General features: G+C 41.1%; 1 protein-coding gene across 6 annotated transcripts in view; it reads right to left on the reverse strand.

Moving 5' to 3' along the window:
* LOC112152542 (contactin-associated protein-like 4) overlaps window positions 1–22,285 on the reverse strand; it is a 203,688-nt gene that overhangs the window by 11,248 nt on the left and 170,155 nt on the right. For all 6 annotated transcript variants that reach the window (XM_024282204.2, XM_024282196.2, XM_024282211.2 and 3 more), the window contains 5 exons: window positions 18,309–18,548; window positions 9,790–10,014; window positions 8,839–8,972; window positions 7,301–7,388; window positions 3,762–3,980 (listed from right to left, as the gene is read on the reverse strand). In XM_024282204.2, coding sequence (XP_024137972.1) covers window positions 3,762–3,980; window positions 7,301–7,388; window positions 8,839–8,972; window positions 9,790–10,014; window positions 18,309–18,548 — 906 coding nt within the window. The remainder of the gene's footprint in view (window positions 1–3,761; window positions 3,981–7,300; window positions 7,389–8,838; window positions 8,973–9,789; window positions 10,015–18,308; window positions 18,549–22,285) is intronic.

The raw sequence follows: 22,285 nt of genomic DNA on the forward strand, positions 1-22,285 counted from the left end.
CGTGTTACAGAAACACAAGAGAGTGACATCCTAAATTCATAAAAGTGTAAATATACTAGGGGTGTAGGGAAAAATCGACTTTGCCATATATTGCAGCATTTTGTTTTGCGATACTTGTATCAATTAAAAATGTTGACCAGATGGTATTTAATTAATTATTTATGAGCGTCCTTCAGTCCTTTGCGTCCTTTGTGTTCCACCTAAACCCCCCACCACTATCTGGGTGAACATGGAGCCTCTTTGAGAAGCTCTACATCGCAACCAAAACAACAACACGATCTCTCGAGAACCAGCTTGGGTTAAATGTTCAGTCAGGCTCGTGATTTTGGTTGTCATAAGACTACTTAGTTTTGACCTGGGATGGTTACCGAACCTAACCTGTGCCGCGTTGCTGCTAGTTTCAGTGGATGGATGGATTACCATTTTATTACTATGAAATAAGTATTTATATTTAGTTTTTTTAAGTCATACTCTTGACAAAAAAAGTGAAAAATTGTTCTTGGGATATATTGTGATAAGTATCGTATCATGTGACACATTGTGATAGGTATCGCATCGTGTGACGCATATTGGGATACGTATCTCCAGACTCTTGCCAATACCCACCCCGAAAATATATCACAGAAAAACCTGTTGCTTGTTTGGAAATAATGTTAGAAGACAGAACTTTTGTCAAAAATAAACAAGAAAGAGAGCTGAGGTTCCTCGTCTTGACGTGATAAGTGGACTTAGTTGGTCTATGTACTGTTTATGGGATACATGAATGGTCCCAAAGAAAGCTATGAAAAATGTAAAAAAAAAAAAAGGAAAAAATGCCTGAAAGTCACTGTTATCCCTTCCACTCTCTTTAGCTTGTTTACATTAAAAGTGGGGTCATCTGGACCCCATAAGACAGTGCACTGGACTTTTTTTCATCATTGATTTTTGAGTTCCACTAATGTCCATGGCAGATATAAAATCCTGTCCACCTTTGTCCACATTTGTCATGGAAGGAATCACATATCAATATATGGTTGGAGTCATCTGGACCCCAAAGAGAGCGGAAGGGTTAAACAGGGTGGTGGAGTGATAATGGTTTGGGCTTGGACGTCTTAAGGTGCAATTCCCGTGGCAGAGACGGCCAGTGTCAATGTTAAGTCAATGGAACAGACACGACATGATGTGATCTGAAGTCCCGTGGCGCAATTTGAGCGACGGGCGCGGGCGAAGGTCTGCCAGCAGCTTGATTTGAGCGACAAGGTGTGAATTGGGTGAATTGAGAGTGGCCAAAATATAAATATCTACATTTTGACAGGTCGTCACGTCGCGTCTGCCAATCAGAAACTCAGCTTTGGGCACATGACGTTTTCAGTGACACGTTGGAGCGGCAGGTTTGCAGAGCTCATCCGGAAACTAAATTTTTCTCTCTACTTGGTAATACGAGACAGTCAGCCACAGAGACACAGAAACACAGTGGAAGTGGGTGTCATACAGTTACCGGGAAAATCTTTAATAATAATAATATAAACCGAAACATGGAGACATGATTATCAATGTTTTTGTAGAGCTCTGCACCTTATAAACCTTATTTCTCAATATCTTCTGTCTTCCATGGTGTTCCGGTTCCAGTTCACGAGGTGTTCCGGTTCTCCAGCAAGCAGACGTGTGTCTTCAACTCTCCTCAACTTAACAAGGAGAGTTGACCATGGCACCAAAGAAAAATCCTGAGGAAGTTTAAAATGTAGCTACATCACTGATCCTAAAGATCCTTACTAACCTGAATCTATGATTGTAGAGTATAAATGTTTGATATTAAGTCCTGAACCGGATGTTGATGATTCTTATAATAAAAATGGTATGGTGGAGCCGGGGTGGGATTATATAAATTCGCTTCCTCCCACTCCCTCTCAAGCCATCAACTTGTGATTTATTATGTAAGATGTTATTTTATTCATTCATTAATTTTTTTAAGTGAGATTTCCACAGACACCATTCTTTATAGCGATCATCCTGAACGTATTAGATGGTAGCTCCTCCCACATGCGGCCGCAGCATCAACTTTTTGACAGGCGACAAGCGAATTTGTTGTGCGACGAAAGAGGGGCATGAAAATTTGTCGTGTGAATTGCGTTCAGTGTGAATGCACCTTTACTGTGTTGAGATGACTAAACAGCATCACAGACAAGAGAACTGTCAATGTGACGCTGACAACAACCAACACTACTGTTGGACGTATGCTTCCAAAGACTCCTGGTCTCAACCCGACTGAAATGGACGTCACAGAGCTGCTAATCAACTAACACCCAGAAAACTCTAATAACTGAAAAAATGTTGAGGACAAAAACATCTACAATAACACAAGAGTCATTTTGGAAGCCATAGATTAAAGCTATTTTTGCCAACTGTGTTTTTGTCAGCTGTAAAATCCCTTTTTATTATGATGAACACTAATATGAGTAAAATCTTCCATGACTGTGGGGTTCTGCTTGGCTAACACTAAGAGTCATGACATTTTTCCTAATCAAATAATCAAATGTAAAATAATTCCGAGCTGCCTTTTTAACCATCATAAGAGCCTCTGATAAGAAAGTGCAGCTCTTTTAAAGGGAGATATGCAGGACTTGGTCACAGCAGCGCCTCGGTTTACAGACCTCTGCCTTCAGGCTAGCATTTAGTTTAGTGCAGTTAGGAGTAGGAAGGCGTTTGGAAGCAAATTTAGTCATTCTGGCATATTTTCCACATCCCTGAAACAATCCTAGGACTTCCTGCATATCGTCTGCAGATCTGGGTCTGTTCTTATGGTCAATCGGCAAATCTTGATGCAGCACAAATGCAGGTTAGATTAGACCAGTCAGGATCTGTAAAACCACACACTAGGACAGTCAGGGTCACTTTTTATAAAACAAATTAGAAATGCAGACAAGTTGAAGAAGTGATAGAAGATTGTGAATATGCAAATATTGGTTTTATTTCTGATTTTTTCATATTATAAGCTAGCTCTGACAGAGGTCACACCATCTGCTTTTCATTGTGTCCATCTGTCAGGAACTGGTGGTGTAGGAACGAGGCCGGGCTGGGTGGTGGAAACTAAACTTGAACAATACAAACAACAAAGACCACGGAGAAACAAAACGGTGACGGAACAGAACATAGAGGACCTGAAAACCAGACACGTTAGGCTGGGCCCAATAAACTGAACCGGAGACAGTTGTGGATCATGAACCTGAACTGGTGTGAAGGTAAAAACATTACCAAGAACCATATAAACCCAAACTAAACCATTACACCACAAAAACAATTGTGATATATTCATCTGAGGCTATGGTCAGAAATGCAGCTCCCACCGCGTGATGGGGAGGCATTGCCAGAATCTTCAGGATTTCATGCAGCCATCTGATTTTTTATTTATTTTATTGTTGGTGTGGTCATGAATGTACTGTAAATGCGCTCAGGTGCCCACTGACCAAAAAAATCCTCTGGCTGCCGTAACATTTCAACTTATTCTTAAAACCTCTGTTACTGCAGCTGTTGCATGTAAAATGCAACTTCTGATTACAAATGGCGCCCGCCACATTTGCTAAAAAAAACAACTTGTATTTAGGTTGCAGCGTGGTGGTATTTTGGAACATGTGACTATAGTCTAAACAAACAACATAGAAATGTTAAAATGTTGAGTTCACAGACTAAAGGTCTAATTTAACAAGATCTCCAACACAGAGAACAACCTTAAGAGCGCACAACAGGAAATTGCACGTCATCTTCAGCTTGTCTCCAGCTCTCACCTGACAGGCGGTGTGTGTTCTCAGCTGCATATGGGTTGGCAGAAGCTGCAGAACCACAACTGGACTGCACTAAAGGTCCGGAGATGACAACAGGGCTGGTGTCCGGATGCAGAAGAGCCGCCTTCAGGGGGGTGATGGAGTTAAAGCGAACCACTGACAGACAACCGCTAAAACCCAGGGACCCGAACCGGGTCAGGTCTGGATCCAAGTCCTCAAAACCTGCAAAACAAAACATTTGACTTTAGTCTTTACAGTTTTTTGATAATAAAACCTAACATTGAAAATATTGATGTTGGATCTCGTCTCTGCCAGGTAGATGCTCCACGCATCAACAGGCTCAGAGAATCCCTCTGTGATTAGCCTGGAACAACAGCTTTGATCTAATTAGTTCACACATCAGCTCTCACCTCCAGTGCAGCAGAGGAACTTTCAAATATCAGCTTGAATTCTGCCCCCCCTACACTCCCTCACCTCTATCTGTTCCTGTTATTGACTGGACCGCTCCATCGTTCATCCGCGCTCCGTGACGGCGGCGTCAACAGCAGCTGTGAGGGCGTGCATCACCGCCGTGAGCAGCTGCATCAGTGTCTGACTGAGAGCCGACTGCGGCTTTACCGGGACACATCTGCATGTTGATGAGAGCGGCGGGAGGGAGACGTCCCTGCAGCCTGTGAGCTCCTCTCAGCTGACACCCCCCCCAACCCCTCTGTGCTCCTTCTGGGTCCATTAGTTAGACGGATGGATGATGGGGTTGGGAGGAAAGGACAGAAAATCCACTTTACTGCTGCTGTTCTGATCCTGATCTGACTCGGGCCTCCCGCGGTGTGACAGTGTGGGCGCCGGGTCAGCCGTCGATGTGACGGGGTCAAAACATGCTGCGTTAGCGCGTGCTGGACCCACATGTGACAGAGAGCCTCGGGGGACGTTCATATCCCAACATCTGGAGATGAGCACCATGGAGACACACTTCTTTTCTAGATCACTGCTGCTGTTTTTGACTGAGCGGATTACAAATTGCTTCAGAAAGAAACAGTTTTTATCATCAGGAATTGAAAAGCAAATGTTCTGCTTTTATTTCATAAAGAGTAATAGAAAGAGCAAGTTGGAGCAAAAGGAATAATCCTTCACAGGAAATCAGATATTGGACCAGAATTAATGAAATTCGTTGGTTTATTTCAAAGTAATCAGCATTAAAAAAAAGCCACAAACGTTGATAAAAGTTTAGATCTCTCTCTGCTTTTGATGGAGCTGCTCTGTGAGAAGATGAAGATCGAGCCAATTACTGTTTCAACTCAGCACAGTTTCAAGTCCCAGCTCAGTGAAGCTCAGAGGAAACACAGACAAACCTCCACAGAGGGATTTTTTCCTTTAGACTAAAAAAAAGGATCAGACCTTAAATTGATCCAATCTTGATAGACTAATCTCCAACACTGAGAATTCACAGTCCGTTAAAATTTGATCTTTGTTCTTTTTAATACTGCCTCGTCTGGAAGATTTCAGGTATTATTGCAAAAATTATTTTACAAGAGTTAATTAACTTTATCCTTAATTAAGGTCATATTAAAAGCCTTTCTAAAAGTGATCAAACAACTCCAAGTAAAAAAAAAATAACTCAAATTTAAGAATTTGCACTGCAGACTGCAGGCAGTACCTGCTTTAGTTCAGCTCAGAGGTCATGGTCCAACAAAGACAGATTCATGGAAAATTCAAAGTGGACATAGCTGAGCATAAATAACACAAAGACTCATGTGTGGCTTAAAGTTCCACTCCACTGATCTTATCATTTAATGTAGAAGTGTTCTCAGAGGTCTTTTAATGAGGATTGTGCCGTTTTTACCCATAATCCTAAATCCCGTGTCGTTTTCAAGGACGACGTTTCTGCAGAGAAGCAGGAGTTTATTAGAAATTCACCTCTGAGTTGTAGAAGGAACTTCTGTACAGTAACTTTGTAAATATGCTAACGTGGCTAATGTGTACCAGTCTCAGACTGTGTTTGTCTGTTTTTTTCTTACGTGATGCAAAAAAAAAGATTGGGTGTTACAGGTGTGATTACAATATGTGGCTAACGCCTCTAACGTGGCTAACGTGTAGCGCTGTCGGACTGTGTTCTTCTAAGTGTTACTAAAAAGGTCAAGAGTTATGGTGCATTCACACCGAGTGCGTCAAATTTGCGTGGCCACCTCTCTTTTGACACCTGCCAAATGTTCAACAAGTTGACGCCCGGGCGTGGAGCAACAGCCAAAGTTGTTCTGGACGTCATTCGTTGCCGCATCATGGAAAACATGGATGATGTTGAGCGAGTAGCTTGTGCTTATATGTTTTGGAGAGCTCTACAGAGATGATCGCTGTGTTTGTTTTCACCACATCATTCAGTCTCTCTCAGTGCGTGCTCTTCGTAATGGAAACAATAAAAACATAAGCTCATAAGGTTGGAGCATGCGGCCGCAGGATCAATCGCAGCTGCTGCAGTGCTAGCATAGCAAGTCCATGGCGGCTGCAGCGCAGGCAACCGGCCCCCGTCGGGCCACGCTGCCCAGGAACTGACAGCCTGGCGCATGCTAACTTGAGCTAGCTATCCTCGCGGGCGTGATCACTCCAGCTCCAGCTGTTTGTGTCAGGCTGGCGATCAGTCCAGAATGTATCCTGGCTTCACCAAACAGTCACCGGGACAGTCTCTGTCAATCCTGCAGCCTCAGCGGGTTAGAAAAAGGATGGAAGTTCAGGATGAAAATCCTTTTATTGGGTTGCAATATTGAATCTGTTTTTCTACCCTTTGATCTAGCCATTGAAAACGTCACGTGCCCAAAGCTGAGTCTCTGATTGGTTGATGTGCTAACCGCGTCCAAACCCTAATCACGCTGTGTCAAGCACATCTTTACATTGACTTAACATTGAAACTCTGCTGCGCCTGTAGCTTCTGGTCTGAATGCACCAATATAGATATTTATGCTAACGTGGCTAACGCCTAATGTGGCTAGCGTGTTATAAATATGCTTTAGAATTACAGTGAACGCAGTTTGACTGACTGACCAACTTATCTCTGACTCTTTTGTCTCACTTAATCTTATATTATTGTCTTAATCTGACAAACTTATGCCATCTTAAATGTGACACAAGTTTGAAAAATGAACGATGAGCCTTTTAATCCTATAGTGCCAAAAATACGGTACTTAAAAAAAATCTGATGATCCAAATCACTGAAATGTTGAAATATAAAAACATTTGTTGGAATGTGAAGGCAGAATGCTATGAGTCCTCCTGTGCTCTGCTTTACTATGGAGACCAGAAAAGGGTGCAGAACTATTTGTTTTCCTGCTCACACTCCTTCCTCTGACTTTAAACATAAGCATGACTCATGTGGGTGAATCCACCTTTAGCCAGAATAATTTCTCCACATCAGACTTTTCTCCCATATAATCTATCCTGCTGAAGAAAGCTGAGTTTACTTCCTTGAGCCTTGTCAAGATGAGTGTAAATTAAGGCTGAAGCCCTCCGAGTTGAGATTCAAACGAGGGTGAGCGCCCTCTACTTGGACTCACCCTGCACTCGGCCCAGAACAAGAGCCCGGATGTCCAGGAACTCTCCGTAGGAAGTGAGGTTGAACTCCTCTCTGGGAGTTTGATCAACCTGAAAGAAAATAATGAGGTAAATTTTGGTTGAACCAACGTGGTTTTATTGGTAGACACTCGATGCACTTTTCTACCTCCAGAGGAATCTGGTGTTTGCCGCGTAAGAGCGCTGTAAACAGCTATTGAGATATCGTTCTTTGCCTCCGAGTGGACATAGCGTACTTCTTTAGATACAACAAATCATTATGGTAGAGGCTGATAAGATGAGACGCGCCTCGTATTTCACCCAAAACGGTGAATAAGGAGGCTGAACGCAGGCGAGACCAGGTCACCTTCTTGTTTATCTCGCCGTGTTTATAATTATTCAGACGTTTTGGCTGCTGGCTCCTGCAGAGATAACTTTCACCTCATACATCATGGCGGGCTGTTAACAAGATAGGGAATTCAGCAGATCCAGATGTGATTAAGTTCCTTCATATTTCATCTGCGGCCGTTTTAATGTGTCCCCGCTCCCCCGCCACAGCGGCGTCCAGGACAGCAGCTGATATGAAGCTAAAGTGCTGACTGTGCTTTTTACTGCCAAATGGAACACCATAATACTGCACCACAGAGGCTCCGTGTGCACATTTGTATGCGTGTTATTGTATTTACCCTTGAGGTTTGGAGCTTATTGGAAAAAAAATCATGTAAAGCAGTTTTGCACCATGTTTACATTGGCTGTGGCAGCATGTTTCCATATCATACATCAATGCAACACGAATAAATCTGCATGTTTAAGGACAAACAAACGTGGTCCAGGTCCTAAAAAGTGAATAATGTGCCATGCAACTGCTGGTGGGCAGATGGAGCAACTCAGGTAGAACCCATCACTTCTTTCCCCTGACATCCTGGGAAAATCGGTTTGAATGTGTAGCACGTGCAACAGTTGTAAAGCAAACACAGAGCATTCAAGAGAGAGGACAAACAGGGTCAATGATGCACAGATTTTACCAACAGACAAGAATGTTTCCTCTTTATTTTCCTCTAAGTTGGGATTGATGAAATATAAATGAGATCTTTAGGGCACGTTTGGGAACTTCACATTTCACCAGGAGACTCTAACATGCAGATACAACAAAGCAAGTCTGGTTCAAGTTTAAATGGTTGGTCATTTTATATAACCTGAGTGTATTTGTAAAAGTCCAGTGAGGGTAATGATAATAACGAGGGCTGTAACGAGTACACCAGTGCTTGGACACAAGCAATCTGCTCTCAAAAATTTGAGTTTGAATATTAGTGAATATTCGCGATCTTTCTAAATATAGCTGAGTGTAGTAAAATATTATTAGTGGATGATGTATTTATTGCTCTGAAATACAGACTAATGTTGGATTTTAAGTGTATAAGCTTAAACAAAGCTGAATGAGGAGAACTTCTTTCGCTGAAAGTAAAGAAATCTTCGTGTGGGTGAAGGCTTCACTGCTTCATGAAGCTCCATGTGCCCTCGTGATGGGATGAGGTGGATTTACCTGCACAGACACAGAGTCCGTCAGCCTCCTGATGTGAAGTGAGTGCAGCTGTCCGTCAGCCAGACTCCTCCCACTGCTCCTCAGCACTTCAGCTTCTCGGCTGCTGTCCAGCTTGTATCTCACCTCCAGAAGGTCTTTGCAAAAATGACAGAAAGCGTTTATGGCTTTATGTTTTTCAACACAAAAACTAATATTTTACTCTCAATCTGTTCCAGTTAATCATTACCAGTTAGTTTCAAGAGAAAGATTTAGGATTTTTTTCTTCCAAAATGGTCAGAATACATTTTGAATTTGATAAACACTCCTCATAGTCGAGTTCCAAAAACATCTGTAGTGTTTTAAAAGATTTCTATCTAACAAACATGAGAGAAACATTGCATGTGTGAACACATGTGCACTGAGGGAGTTATGGAAGTCACAGCACTCTCAGGAGAAACGGTGACGGAGGAGGCCCTTAAAACAATAGGAGCCGACTGCTTTTTCAGGGCAAACAAGAGAAAGATCGTAGGATTTATTAGAGGCTTCATTTCCAGTGGTCAGCATGAATCCTTAATGCCAAACTTCCCTTTAGCTTCGTCTGAGCCATTAGGAGCTGCAAAACTCATTTACTGCTAATCTAGCTGCAGAGTGCCACTTCCAGGAGGCTCCTGAAAAACTCACTTTAAAGTGCTTTTGGTTTTTTCTTTTTTTAAGGCTTAGCTCACAAAGACATATAGTTCCATTTAAAAGCATTCATCCATTCAGTCGTGACCTGAATCATCCGCGTTTGCCGGACATTTAGGATCTCTGGGATAAAAACTCGGTGACGACATTTGGATTCAAAAACCATCGAGGAATGAATTTTTTACCCTTCAAATGAACTTGTGAGGTATGAAGAGAGCATAAAAAGAAAGCTGTAACGAGGAGTGGGAATAAAAGGAGCAGAAAGCTGAAGCTCGGCGCTCCCCTCACCGTGCTTGTTGATGAGCAGAGTCAGGAACTGTCTGCGGACGGCGGTGACCAGCAGCAGCAGAGCCGGACTCTGGGTCGTCCTGAAGCTCAGAGAGATGTCCTCCCCCTTTGGTGCCATGGTGGAGTGGAGGGAGGGGGGTGAAGCGCTGCTGTTCCGGCTGAACTCAAAAGGCTCCTTGAAGATGTAGCTGATGGATGTTTCAGGCTTGAAGACGGCTGAAACTTCTGGAAGGCAGAAGAGGGAGTCTTATATCTGAACTGGAGAAGAAACTGAAATATAATTTAAAAGCAGATTTTATTTTTAGGCCGTGTCACACTGCTGCTATGTACATTTTGCACATTGTCCACATGTGAAATGTCGGTCTTTCATGATCCATTCACATCATTCATTAGTGTTTCTTGCGTTCATCATTCATCGATGTGTGCAGATGTCCATCTAGGGTTTTGACTGATCTTGATTGATCTTTATGTGAATTTGAATCAGCTGTCCCAGTTCCTTCTGCATGAAGCCCACAGCTGCACTATTCAAACATGAGTTAGTACAGCCAGATAAGCTCATTCTTCCTGAACAGTCCTGGTACATTACCCGTCTGTCCTGGGTAAGGATCCCTCCTTCATGTGGACATTCCTGAGCTTTTTTCTTTTTTTCCCCCCAGGATCAATTTTTTTGGGAGGGGGAGTTTTTTTCTAACCGAGACGGATGGCCTTAGGACAGGGATGCCCAGTTTAGCATATGTATTTATTGTTCATGGAATGCCCCTTGAGATGCAGTATTTCATTTTCAAGGGCGTCAAAACACAGAACATAAATGAAAATACGCATATACACCAAACAAATTATAGAAACAAACAAAAAGACAAGAAGTTCTCCTCACCTCTATCTACAGAGAATAAAAATTAGACACGGAACACAACATGAAGTTCATCAATTTTAGTCTATTTAGTTTAGAATCAGCGGCTGGGTGGCTCAGTGGGCTAGGTGAAGGGCTGGCACCCAGGAGCCCTGGGTTCGATTCCCAGGGGTGTCCACTGATCTCCACCCAGATTGGGTCCTTAGGCAAGACCCTTGATGCTGCTGCCTAACTGGGTCCCTGTGCCCCTCAAGTACAGGGTTGTGTCAGGAAGGGCATCCGGGGTAAAAACTCTGACAAATCACTGATGTGAAACAGTGGGTGCTGTTACGCTGTGGAGACCCCGAAAGGGATAAGCTGAAAGTGAACTACTACTTAGTTTAGAATCAGCTATTGTTTATATTTAATGAGTGATTTTATGTTTTTGGACAATTATTGGAGTGAAGCCCGTTGAGATAACTGTGGTGTGATTAGGCTGTGTAAATAAAATTGGGTTGAAATTGAATTGCTCTGAATGTGAAAGTGAAGAAATTCAATGACATGCAGATTTACATGTTCTTTGTGTGGTTTATTCGTACTTCTTCTGGGGTTTTAACTTCATTTACTCGATAATCACGTAAAAGATAAAAAATGTTCTCACATTTTCCACGTGTTTTCACGTGTGACCAGCTTTCATCCAGGAAACATGAGCAAAACGCACGGGTCGCTTTTGTCCTTCAGAATCTGCTGGAATTATCGTGTTAACGGTCGAAAAGTTATAGTAAATCAAAGAACATAAACACCGGAGCTCTGGTGTTAAAGGGTTAAACCTCTAAACTCTCAGCCCCTGTGCTCCAGTGATTTGGCAGGTAGCAGCTCTTAGAGGCGCAGTGGGAGTTTTCTGCACCGTACAACATCCTTTCCCTGCTTCTGTATTCTGATTCTGCTGAAACCGACGTTACAAGAATCAAACTAAGGTTTTCCCGTGTGTTTGCTGTGCTGTATTCCTTCACTGCATCAAATGCCAAAATGCTTTTTCATGCACAGTTACATTCTGCAAAAACAGAATCCTAAAAACTAAAAAGACTTTTGTTTCAAGAGACATTTTGTTTTTTCTTGTCTCGCAAGAAAACTTATCAAGAAAGTTTTTCAACAGTGAAATCTTCATAGTTTGAAAGAACCACTACTTGTACAGTCTCAGTATCTTGTACAGTATTTCCTCTATTATTGTTACTTAGTTCTGGATTCTTATTTCCCAAAGTAGTGGTTAAACTGATAAGCGATCCACCACTGAGAGACTAACCGTTTTATTGACACTATATGCCATCAATGAGCTTACTTTTAAACAATTTGAAAGAGTTTACATACACACATCAAGCGGTTCACCGTAGAGGTTTTTGGATACTGGTTATAAAAATCACTTCAGAAAAGTTGCTGTGTGGATTTGTCACATCATGGCTGAAATACTGCAATGCAGTTTTCTCAGAGTCCAAAGAATTCCCAGAGAAACACAAAACTCTGCAGTCAGAGTACTAATTAGAACCGACAAGACAGACAACATTTCTCCACCTCCGTGCCAAAGCCACAGCGGGCTGAGGTTATCGCTGGAGCTGCAGGTCTGAGAATTCTTCTGACGGGGTCCAGATCCACACTGGGAAGCAGAGATTTTGTTGGTATCGAGCTTCACAATGAACAACTTCCCTCCTCATCAGGACCACAGTGCTTGTTGATGCTGCTTTTCCTTTCCTCATCACTGGCCGGACCCTGTAAAGCCACTAACTGTGAATGAGTTGTTGATTTAAACACAGATTGATTGCAAGCCTGTGATTGTAATGGATTCTATCTAAATGAACCGATACTGTGACACGGGCCGCCGCTTTCCCCGACTGCAAATGCATGTTTGCACCGAGTCCCAATGATGAATGTGAAACTGACCAAGCAAAATGAACCCGACCGTGGCTCACCGTAGACGGATAGAAAGTCTTCTCCTTTTACCACTTCCACACCCGTGTTTCTGCATGAAACGACAGTTAAAGCTGTTTTTCCAAAAGGAAACACCCCCGCCACTGCCGTTTGTGTGCTTGTCTTTAAAGGTTAAAAGCGTATCTCATTCCCCGCTTTTACTGCACTCATCTCGATCACGCTGTGCTTGGCGAGCGCTCGACTTCAAAGGTTTGATATGAGGAGCGTCTGCTGGATGTGCTGCAGTCCTTTCCAGTAATTTGTTTGATGTTAGAATCTGTTACAATGCGTCATCCTGTCGACCTTTACGCTCTCTGTTAGTTCGGTGACCTAATAAGTTAGCTGTGTTTGAGGACTGTCTAAGCCCGCCTCCCACCGCTGCAGCGGAGCGCTCAGCGTAAAAACAGAGTTCCTCTTTGTGACTCACACCGACGCCGGCCGTTTAATATTTCACCGGTTAGTGCTGGTTTCTTAGGAAATTAAACAAGACTCGAGATATTCTGAAACTGCAGGAGAAACATGAAGTTTTCTCCCAGTGAAAATTCATTTTATGTGAAGCTTTTGAACCATCTTCTCTTTGAAAGTAATTACAATGTTTGTAATTTCTACAGTATAAATCTTTAACATCATTAAAGTTAATGAAAGTAATCATGAAAACAGAAAAAGGAACTTCCTTAAAGTTATGAATGTTGAAAACAAGTCAATTTTTACAATAAAATACATACAGTAAGTATCAAGTTAAATAATTGTCAACCGTATTTCATACTGCCAAAGACATGAACTAATAACTTAACAGTCATTGCATGTAAACTTTAAAGTTTCCATCGTACATTATTTAATACGGGCCGCATGGTGGTACAGTGGATCGCACTCTTGTCTCACAACAAGAAGGTTCAAATTCCAGCTTGATGCTTTCTGTGTGGAGCTTCCTCCCACAGTCCAAAAACATGCTTCATAGGTGAATCTGTGACTCTAAATTCACCCTGTGAGTGAATGTGAGTGTGTTCGGGTGTGTGCTTGTGATCCTGTGGATGGATTATCCAATATTATAAAAAAGAAAAAAAAATACTGCAATACACTTAACTGTCAAAACTATAAATTATACAAAATTTCGATGTTAAAAAATACAAATAACCATCACATTTACTTATAAATGTACCTATAAATGCATTTCTTTTTACAATAATAATTAGGAGTATTACCTTGTAAAATGTTTTACAGTAGTTGTTTTTACAGTAGGAATCACTGTCAAAACAACATTTTTTTTAACCGTAAAATCTTTAAAAGTAACTAAATTTTTACAGTGAAATTTTGTCAATCTCCAGCTGTCATTTTTTTACTGTATAATTTCCTTTTTTTTTTTTTTACAGTGTAATTACAAAACCCTTTAGAAGAAGAGGAGTTCATATTCATCAGTTTCAACGCTCTATTCAGGCTTTCTTTAAATCAGGGGTCTAAACATAACAGTTTTCTGATGGGGGGCCGGGGTCGGAACGTAAACATTTCAGGTTTTCTTGACAGTCACATGAAAACAATTAATAACCCTTTCTGAGATCTTCACAGAAAAGAGTCAGAAATGAAAAAAAAAATCATTTTAGTGAAATAGTCTGATTAAAAAGTCTAATTATTTGGTCTTCTGCTGCAGCTAGACATATGTATGTTACATTTCCACCAGAACAGTGTTCGCTCGCTTAATGTGGGAGTTCTGCTCTAAAAGTAACTGAAGGTGAAATCTGTGAATTAGGACAACAAACTCATTACTACACACTTTATACACTTTTCTAAGACAAACATGAACATTTTCACACTTTCCTCTCTTGATTAAACTCTCAAAGTTCAAAACTTCAGAGAAAATAAGTTCAGTTTTGTAGAATGTAAACAAATATCCGATCCTGATTAAAGCTGCGTGGATCAGATAGAGAGCTCTCACAGAAGGATGGAAAAGAGGTTGGGCTGCTTTGCACCAATGGTCCCGTCCGCAACTCAGATATGAATTTATTGTGAAGTACCGCCACTCTGCAGGAACTATGTCTTAGAAAACAACACAGATTTACTTTAATTTGGCCTAAAAAGGTCAACATCCTAATTCAAAGACCAGAGATCAAAGATTTTAAAGAAGTTTGAAGTGGGGCTTTATCAGCTTTTAAATAACATTTTTTTTTTTTTTATTTAAGAAATTCACTATTTTATTCCAGTTACTTCTTTCAGTCTGTGAAGTTGGTTCCTGGTATATCATTTATTTATTTTTTTTTTTGCAGCTGTCACCACCAGCTGCTGTTTACACTCAGGAACTGTGTGCAGACAGAATAAATGGCCTTAAAGACAGACACATTCAATGCAGAAATATTTTTGTTTGTAGATTTCACTCATGCTTCAAAATACTATAGTTGTGTCTTTTAAAGTTCCCTTGGGAATAATTCAGATCAGTTATTTTATATAGAATTAAACACACATGACAGGAAATCTATCAAATGTGGCTACAGAAAGTGGACCAAAGTTCCCCTCTAAAGGTTGGAGGATTCTGTGTTCAGTCTAATGATCTGAATTATGACAAATATGCAGGAAGCAGAAAGAAATCTTTTCTCAGAGTTGTGTATCACATTGTTGTGGATCTTTATGGGAAGGTTAGAACTCCCTTCCAGTAATGAGCGCTGCTGTTCTCCAGTGGGGAACATTGTTAACCTTCATTTCACCTGTTGTCACCCTCTGCACAGGTGAGACACCTCATTATTCACTGACTGACACACTCTGTAGGATTTCCCCCAAAAGAAAATCATTTGTCAAATTAAGAGTCCCTGTCGGAGTGTGTCTGTTTGTTAACGTGACAGCGTGTGGGACTTCTGTCACGCATGCTGAAGGAAATCTGTAAATGTTTTTGGTCCAAGCTGCTAAGTCTGCAACAATTCAACAGAAAAAACAGCAAACTGAACCAAACCATTCATTAAAAAATGAAGACCTTTATGACAGTCAGTTTCCCTAAATCCCAACCTTTCTTTAATCCACTTCAAACTAACTTCTTCAGTAAAGATCAGTAGTTTTTGTTTTGAGTCTGCTAACCTGAATGTTTCTGACCTTCACATTATTAAGTGTTAGCTACGTGGTGCCTGGTCCTCCCAGACCATCACACTGCCACCATCGTGTTTGCTGTGGAAGATCTTCAGATGTAGCAAAGAAAACAACTTTGATAAGTTTCAATTTTATTTCATCAGTTTTAAGAATTGTTTTCCAAATTTTAGGAAAGGAATGAAGTGTGGCAAATAACCAATTCAAAAGCACGAGATGGATGGAAGGCTGTTTTTCACTTTTTGTATTCTTCATGTAGAAAACTATTTTATCTTTGGAAATACTTCTCATTTGAAGTCATTTCACCTGAAGCTATGTGTAAATAGAGATAATCTGTCTCCACACATAGCATGACAATCTTCAAAATGTAACAGGTCTCCTGTCTGCATATGAAGACGGCCGTTGCTCCAGCAATCTTCTGAGCTGTCTTTTCTAGTGGAGTTTGTCTGCATGCTGCTCTTGAATGAGTCTCAGGATGATGCCCTGAGAGATGGTTTTAGGACTTCCACTGTATTTTACCTCCATGCTGCAAGGTTGGATATGACTTTCCTTCTGTCCCGTTTGTCTGTGTTTTTGTTGATGGGTTTAAATGTGAAATGTTGCTAAACATCTGCATTCGATCTTTCCATGTTTGTCTCCAACCGAACACGTAACACCACTGGGAAAGGTTTTTTTTTTTCTTTTTCAGCAGCATAGGAAATGGATGAAGATTGATCTGTAGTTTCATGGGTCGATTATTTGTGTCCTGGATTCAGATCAATTCAGATTGATTAATGGATTCTTTAATCCCAGCCCTTGTAGTTACTAAGTGATGGTGTGTATTAGTGCCTAAATCCCATAACAAGTGGGATAAAATGTTTATTCTGTCGAAATCTTTTTCTGGGTGAACCTCTTCCCTCATGATGAGCTCCTTCAGCTGTGTGAGCTTTTGGTTTTGTTCTTTTCCCACCACTGACAGTCATGACTGCCGTTCACTGCTGCTCAAGTGTGCAGGCAAACCAAACAAACAAGACGGGGACACTTTCTGACACTGTCCACTAATCTAATCTGTCTGTACCGATTCTGTCCTAATAAGTACTGTAGCATGAAAGCATCTAAGAAAAGAGGAAACACATTTTCCCTCTACAAGCAGCAAGACCTCGACAAGGTTTTCCACACAAAATCTCCAGTTCTAAATCGATTGCTTTAAGGCGGGGGGGTCAAAATCCAAAACACACCTCAGGTCACGGACCGAACAGGATAAACTTTTATTAAACACTCTAAACCTACATTTTTAAGACTTTAAAACCGCAACTTTTTAACATAATTATGAACTAGATATATATCATTATCTGTGATAATGCTAGTGTGAATGCTGTAAGCTGAATTTGGCTGAAGATACAGTGCTGATAGCTGAAGATGCCTAAATTGATAGCATAAAATGCTGAAGCTAAAATAGCGAAAATATTAGCTAAATGGCAAATTAGCACAAAAAACAATCAAACAAAAACTTTGGTTAGCTGAAACAGCTAGCATGTAGCTGAAAAAACAGCTAAACTTCAAAATAGCCTAAAAAAACTGAAAAAAAAAGTAAATCAGACAAAACAGCTAACGAGTAAATATTTAGGCCCGGTCCTACTGGCCTTCACAGCCATATCACGGCAGGAGCACGCAAAAAATGTCATCCCCGGGGTACAGACGCTGTTAGCATACACATGGTACAAAATTTGGCCTCCGTTACACCTGGAAATAATTTTTGAACTGCACAAAAATTGAGACTGCGGGTGACTGCGTGTGGTACAGCGGTACCGCCGTGCAATACTTGCAGAACGGCGGCGCTTCAGTCCGAGATCGGGCCATGGAGCGAATGCCGCCACACACGCTTGGACGCCGAAATTCCGCACTCGTGCACGGCTGAAGCACAGCCGTTCCCCCAGCCAGTCTGCCTTTGTACCACTGCTTACAGCATCTGTTTAGTGGCTGATCGTAGGACAACACACTTGCACGCGGTTAAGCAGTGCTCTGGCAGAGGAGTGGCAGTGGAATGGACTCCAGCGTCTGTATCACTGCTATTCAGCAAGCATGCATAAAGTTAGCGCGTCTAAGCGCATGTGGCAGATTTTCCAACTTTTATACCCGTGATGCGGCTGTCAAATCCTGTGGAACCGGGCCTTTAGCCTGTCTCCAAAATAGCCAAAAAACTTTTTTTTTAAAAAGCCTAAATTAGCCAAAACAGCTAGCATGTCACTGAAATATCAGCTGAACTCCAGAATAACCTAAAAAAATCTTAGTAAATGTCAAAATAGTCCAAAAAACTAGCAGAATGCCAATTTTTAAAACTCTAAAACTGTAACTTTTTAACATAATTATAAATAATAAAAAGGCAGGAATATTATTCCAGACTAAATCAACTTAAATCTTAAATAACTTTCAATATTTTACTCTCCATTAAAATATATTTTGTCAAAATTATACAAGTTAGAAATGAGCTCAAAATAACATCGGGTCATTAATAACTGTAAAATAAAAAGATCTGGAGGGTCGGATAGAATTACCCGGAGGGCCAGATCCGGCCCCCGGGCCTTGGATTTGACACATGCTCTAAGGGGTCACAATTTTATTTCTTTTAAAATTTTTAAGTTAAATTTCGAACATATTTCAGAATAAAAGCCTCAAATGCGAGCACCTGTGTGGCAGAAGACTCCGCTGTAAGCCGACTGGCTGCAGTCGCAGTGGAAGCCGTTGTCTCTCTCCACGCAGCGGCCCTGGTGGTGGCAGAGCGAGCCGTAGCTGCTGCAGTGACCCGGGCAGCCGGGCCGGACCCCCGGCGTGATCTTGGCTCTCTCCTCCAGGTCCAGAGTGGCGCCGTTCAGCTGCAGAGAGCGGATGCAACCGCGGAAGCCCTTCTGTCTGGACGCTGTTCCTCCTGAAAGTTTCATGAGCGAAAGAATGTCAAACTTCAAATATCAATGAGATAACCTCTTTATTTCTGTAAATGTGACAGGGTGACCTGAGGTAGCAGCTGCAGATGATTCAGTTCTCCTGTAAATCTTTTTTCTGATTCCACTCATAAATTAGCGAAGCGGCAAAGCAGCTCGAAACATGAAAATTGCCTCATTATCTCCTCTGATGTTACAAAAGGAGCAATTCTCACCCCTTTATTTGCAAATGTCTAACATTAACCCACAAATGATGAGTGTTAGATGGGCGACACCGATCTGCTTAACATGCACAGCTCAGTAATTTGATGTAAAAGCGTATCGATCAGTTTCAAAAGCTTCAAATGAGGATTCCTATAATGAAGCTGTGAAATCAAATCCCATGTAAGCTGCAGTATGGAAGACAAATACTTCAAAATATAGAAAACAGATCTTCAGTAAGCAGTGAGCGCATGTAAATGTTGGGAAAATGGGTTAAGCCAAGCAGACTGATGGAAGAAGTAACACAAAACTGGAAAATGTCTGGAGCAGTATGAAATACAAAGCATTTGGATTCACGTCTGAACTGATGCTATCACCAATCAACATAAAATGTTATCCACTTAAAAATGACGTTGTGTAGATGAAGCTTCGATCATTAGGCCAGACCAGTCAGGAAGTTACCCCGCTGGCTTCTGCCTTCATTACACCAGACAATCTGGACCTCACTGACACAACTTTCTGACTAGCAGAACGTGAGCTCTTTGCTGGTTTAGCCTCTGTTGAAGTCAACCTCTGATGAAAATCCTGTTTTTAGAGTTTTTAACATGTCTCTGTTTCATTTTTCTTCTGAAAGAGAACAAATATAATAAGAAATCATTTTGTTTTTACATTTCCTCCCACAGTCCAAAAATATGCTTCATAGGTTAATCAAACTGTCTTGGACAGACTCTGTTTGAATGAATGATCTTCTTTCCATCAACAGCTCTGCTGCACATGCACTAAACCCTCATCTGTTCCTAGTGTCTAGTTCAGGTTCTGGAGAAGAGAAGATGGTATCTTCACATTGACTGCAGTCAAATGAGCCGCCGTTCACATTTCTGTGGTCAAATCAGCATCACTGGATTTTTGGTGTGAGTTTCATCCAATACTTACGGTAGCAGGACTGAGAACGCTGGAAAATCTCCACCAGACTCCACGGAGCTTCTTGATGTGACCACGGAAATGTGAACGGCGGCTCATTTGACCGCAGTTGGAAAGGATTGTAAATCAATGAAAGAGCATTTTGATGTTAGCTTTGATTATTTTATCAAGAACTCTGAGAAACCAATGATTGAATGTATTGATCACAGTCAATAAACATTGGAGAATTAGCTAAAAGAGTCTTTGGTGAACTGGAAGGAGAAAGAATCAGGATTTTGGAGGAAGTTCTGTCCATGAAGATCTTCACTTCCTCGTCCAGCTGACATCCGGATCAGAACCATACGGCTGGACATTACCCAGATTGATGGACGTTTTTATGTAGCAGCGGTGAAGATTTATGCTATTGAGATACAGAGCTATCATAAGGTGTTTTTGAGATCATGTGGGCGGACGCAGCGCTGCACAGATCACCTGTATTGCGGTGCATGCTGGGTAGTTTTGATTCAGATGTCACTTGCCAATCATCATGAAAATATCGCGACAAAGAGGCGTGTGCAAGTCACCTACTTAGGCAGGTGCAGCTGGAAATCTGCCTGCAAGCTTTTTTGTTGACTACAAAACAATGCATTGTGGGAAACGGTGTCCTGGCAGTTCTTGTACTTTGATGTAATTCTGATCAGAAATGACTAGTGCTAAATGAAGGAAATCTGCGCGTTTTGTATCTCTTTCTGGAAAGTAGTGAACCCCTGATGAGAAAATAAACAAGATTTCAAATAATCTGTTTTTTGTGTTACTGCTGTGTTTGATACTTTAATTTCAATTGTATTTATTTATTTGGGACAGTGGACATTAAATTAACCCAGGAGCTATTTTTCATCTGTTTTCAGCAGACAGATGTTGAAAATTATTATAAAAAACATAATAGTAAAGTTCATATTAAGTATGAACTTAGTAAAATCTATTAAAATTCTGAACATATTAAAATTCAACTGAATGTTAAGGACAACTCCGACTTCCTGTTCTCGTTCAGTCCCACTGTCAGCCTTCATCTCAGGCGCCTTTCCCCGCCCCCGCCTGCTCTCGCCGACGATGCAGGCGAGGCGCTAGTCATCTCAAATGCACATATCATCAGAGGGGGGGGGTCAGGGGCAGAGCTGCTCAGCTAAGCTCCAAAAGCCACACCCCCTCAGAGGAGATTATGGAAACAGAGGCTTCAGATCAACATGAAAAATGTATTTTTTAAGACATTTAGGTTGTGGAATTTGGTTTAAAAACTTCAGAATCATAATTAAAACTTTTTAAATAAAAAAATTGTCATAGGGGTCTCTAACCAAACTGGCACCCTCAATTTTTTAAAAAGTTGTTTAAAAAGTGTGAAAGCTCAGATTTAAATTCACATGAAGCGCTGCTGATGGTAAAATCCAACTCAATCTGTAACTATCTTGTATTCAAAGACACCAGGGACTGAACACCATCTATAATGTAAAAGACGGAACAATCGGATGGCAGAACAGCAGCATGTTAAAGCACAGATCAAATGATTCTCAGAGTCTTTGGAAAAACGCATGTTTGGTCTACAAACTGCATCTTATTAGACACGAATCTTTGAACTAATGCAATTAAAGTCACAAAAGCATATTTAACAACCACATTAAACAAATTCAAGTTTACTATGAAAGCTTTACAAAGGAAGCAACTCCTGTTTCCAAAGCTGAGTGGAATGGATTTATAAGGACTTCAGTCCCGTCACTAAAAATGGGAAAAGGAAGGATTATAAATCAGTGCAGGGCAATAACACAGCCTACTAATCAAAACAATGGACTCCACTGTTCTATAAAAGCTAGGAAGGATTATAGAGTGTATTTTTAAATATGCAGTTAAAAAAAATAAAAAAGCCAACAGTGAGGTTTAAACAAAGAAGCAGTTTGCTTCACAAATCAAGCCTTGTTATATGCAGTCAAAATACTAAGTAGGTTTGAATAAAGCTTTGCAGAGGCTTAACTTACATAATTCAACACTTTGCTCTGCATTTTTAATGACTGCAAGGAGAACGTATTAGCTTTCCTGCGACAGGAAAGTTTGTCTGTGAAAGAAGACTTACAATAGTCAACATCCTCTTTAGGGTTGAAGGTATAAAAATCAATTTAAAGGTTAGCTAATGAAAACCAGAAGCTGATTTAATACAATTATTTACATCTTAATTTGCTGCTTTTGCTCTGATGCTTTGAAGAACCTCTGACAATTTTTCATTAAAACATGTTCCCAGTAGTGTTTTAATGATGATTGTGAAGTTTTTAACCAAAATCCATCAACCTAAATGTCTTAAAAATACATTTTTCATGTTGATCTGAAGCCTCTGTTTAAAAAATCTCCTCTGAGGGGGCGTGGCTTTTGGAGCTGAGAAGAGTAGCTCCATCCCTGACCCCCCGCCCCCCATTCTAATAGCTCTGTGTCTCACTAGCACAGGGGTCTCAAACTCAAATCAGCCGGGGGCCGCTGGAGGCGGTGTCTAGTTGAGGCTGGGCCGCATCAGGATTTTCACAAGAAAATTGCTGAGAAAACATTCTAGTGTTCTCAAATATCTTTATTTTTAACACAAAAT

Source organism: Oryzias melastigma, linkage group LG17 (genome assembly GCF_002922805.2).
Source record: "Oryzias melastigma strain HK-1 linkage group LG17, ASM292280v2, whole genome shotgun sequence".
In the NCBI taxonomy this organism is placed as follows: domain Eukaryota; kingdom Metazoa; phylum Chordata; class Actinopteri; order Beloniformes; family Adrianichthyidae; genus Oryzias; species Oryzias melastigma.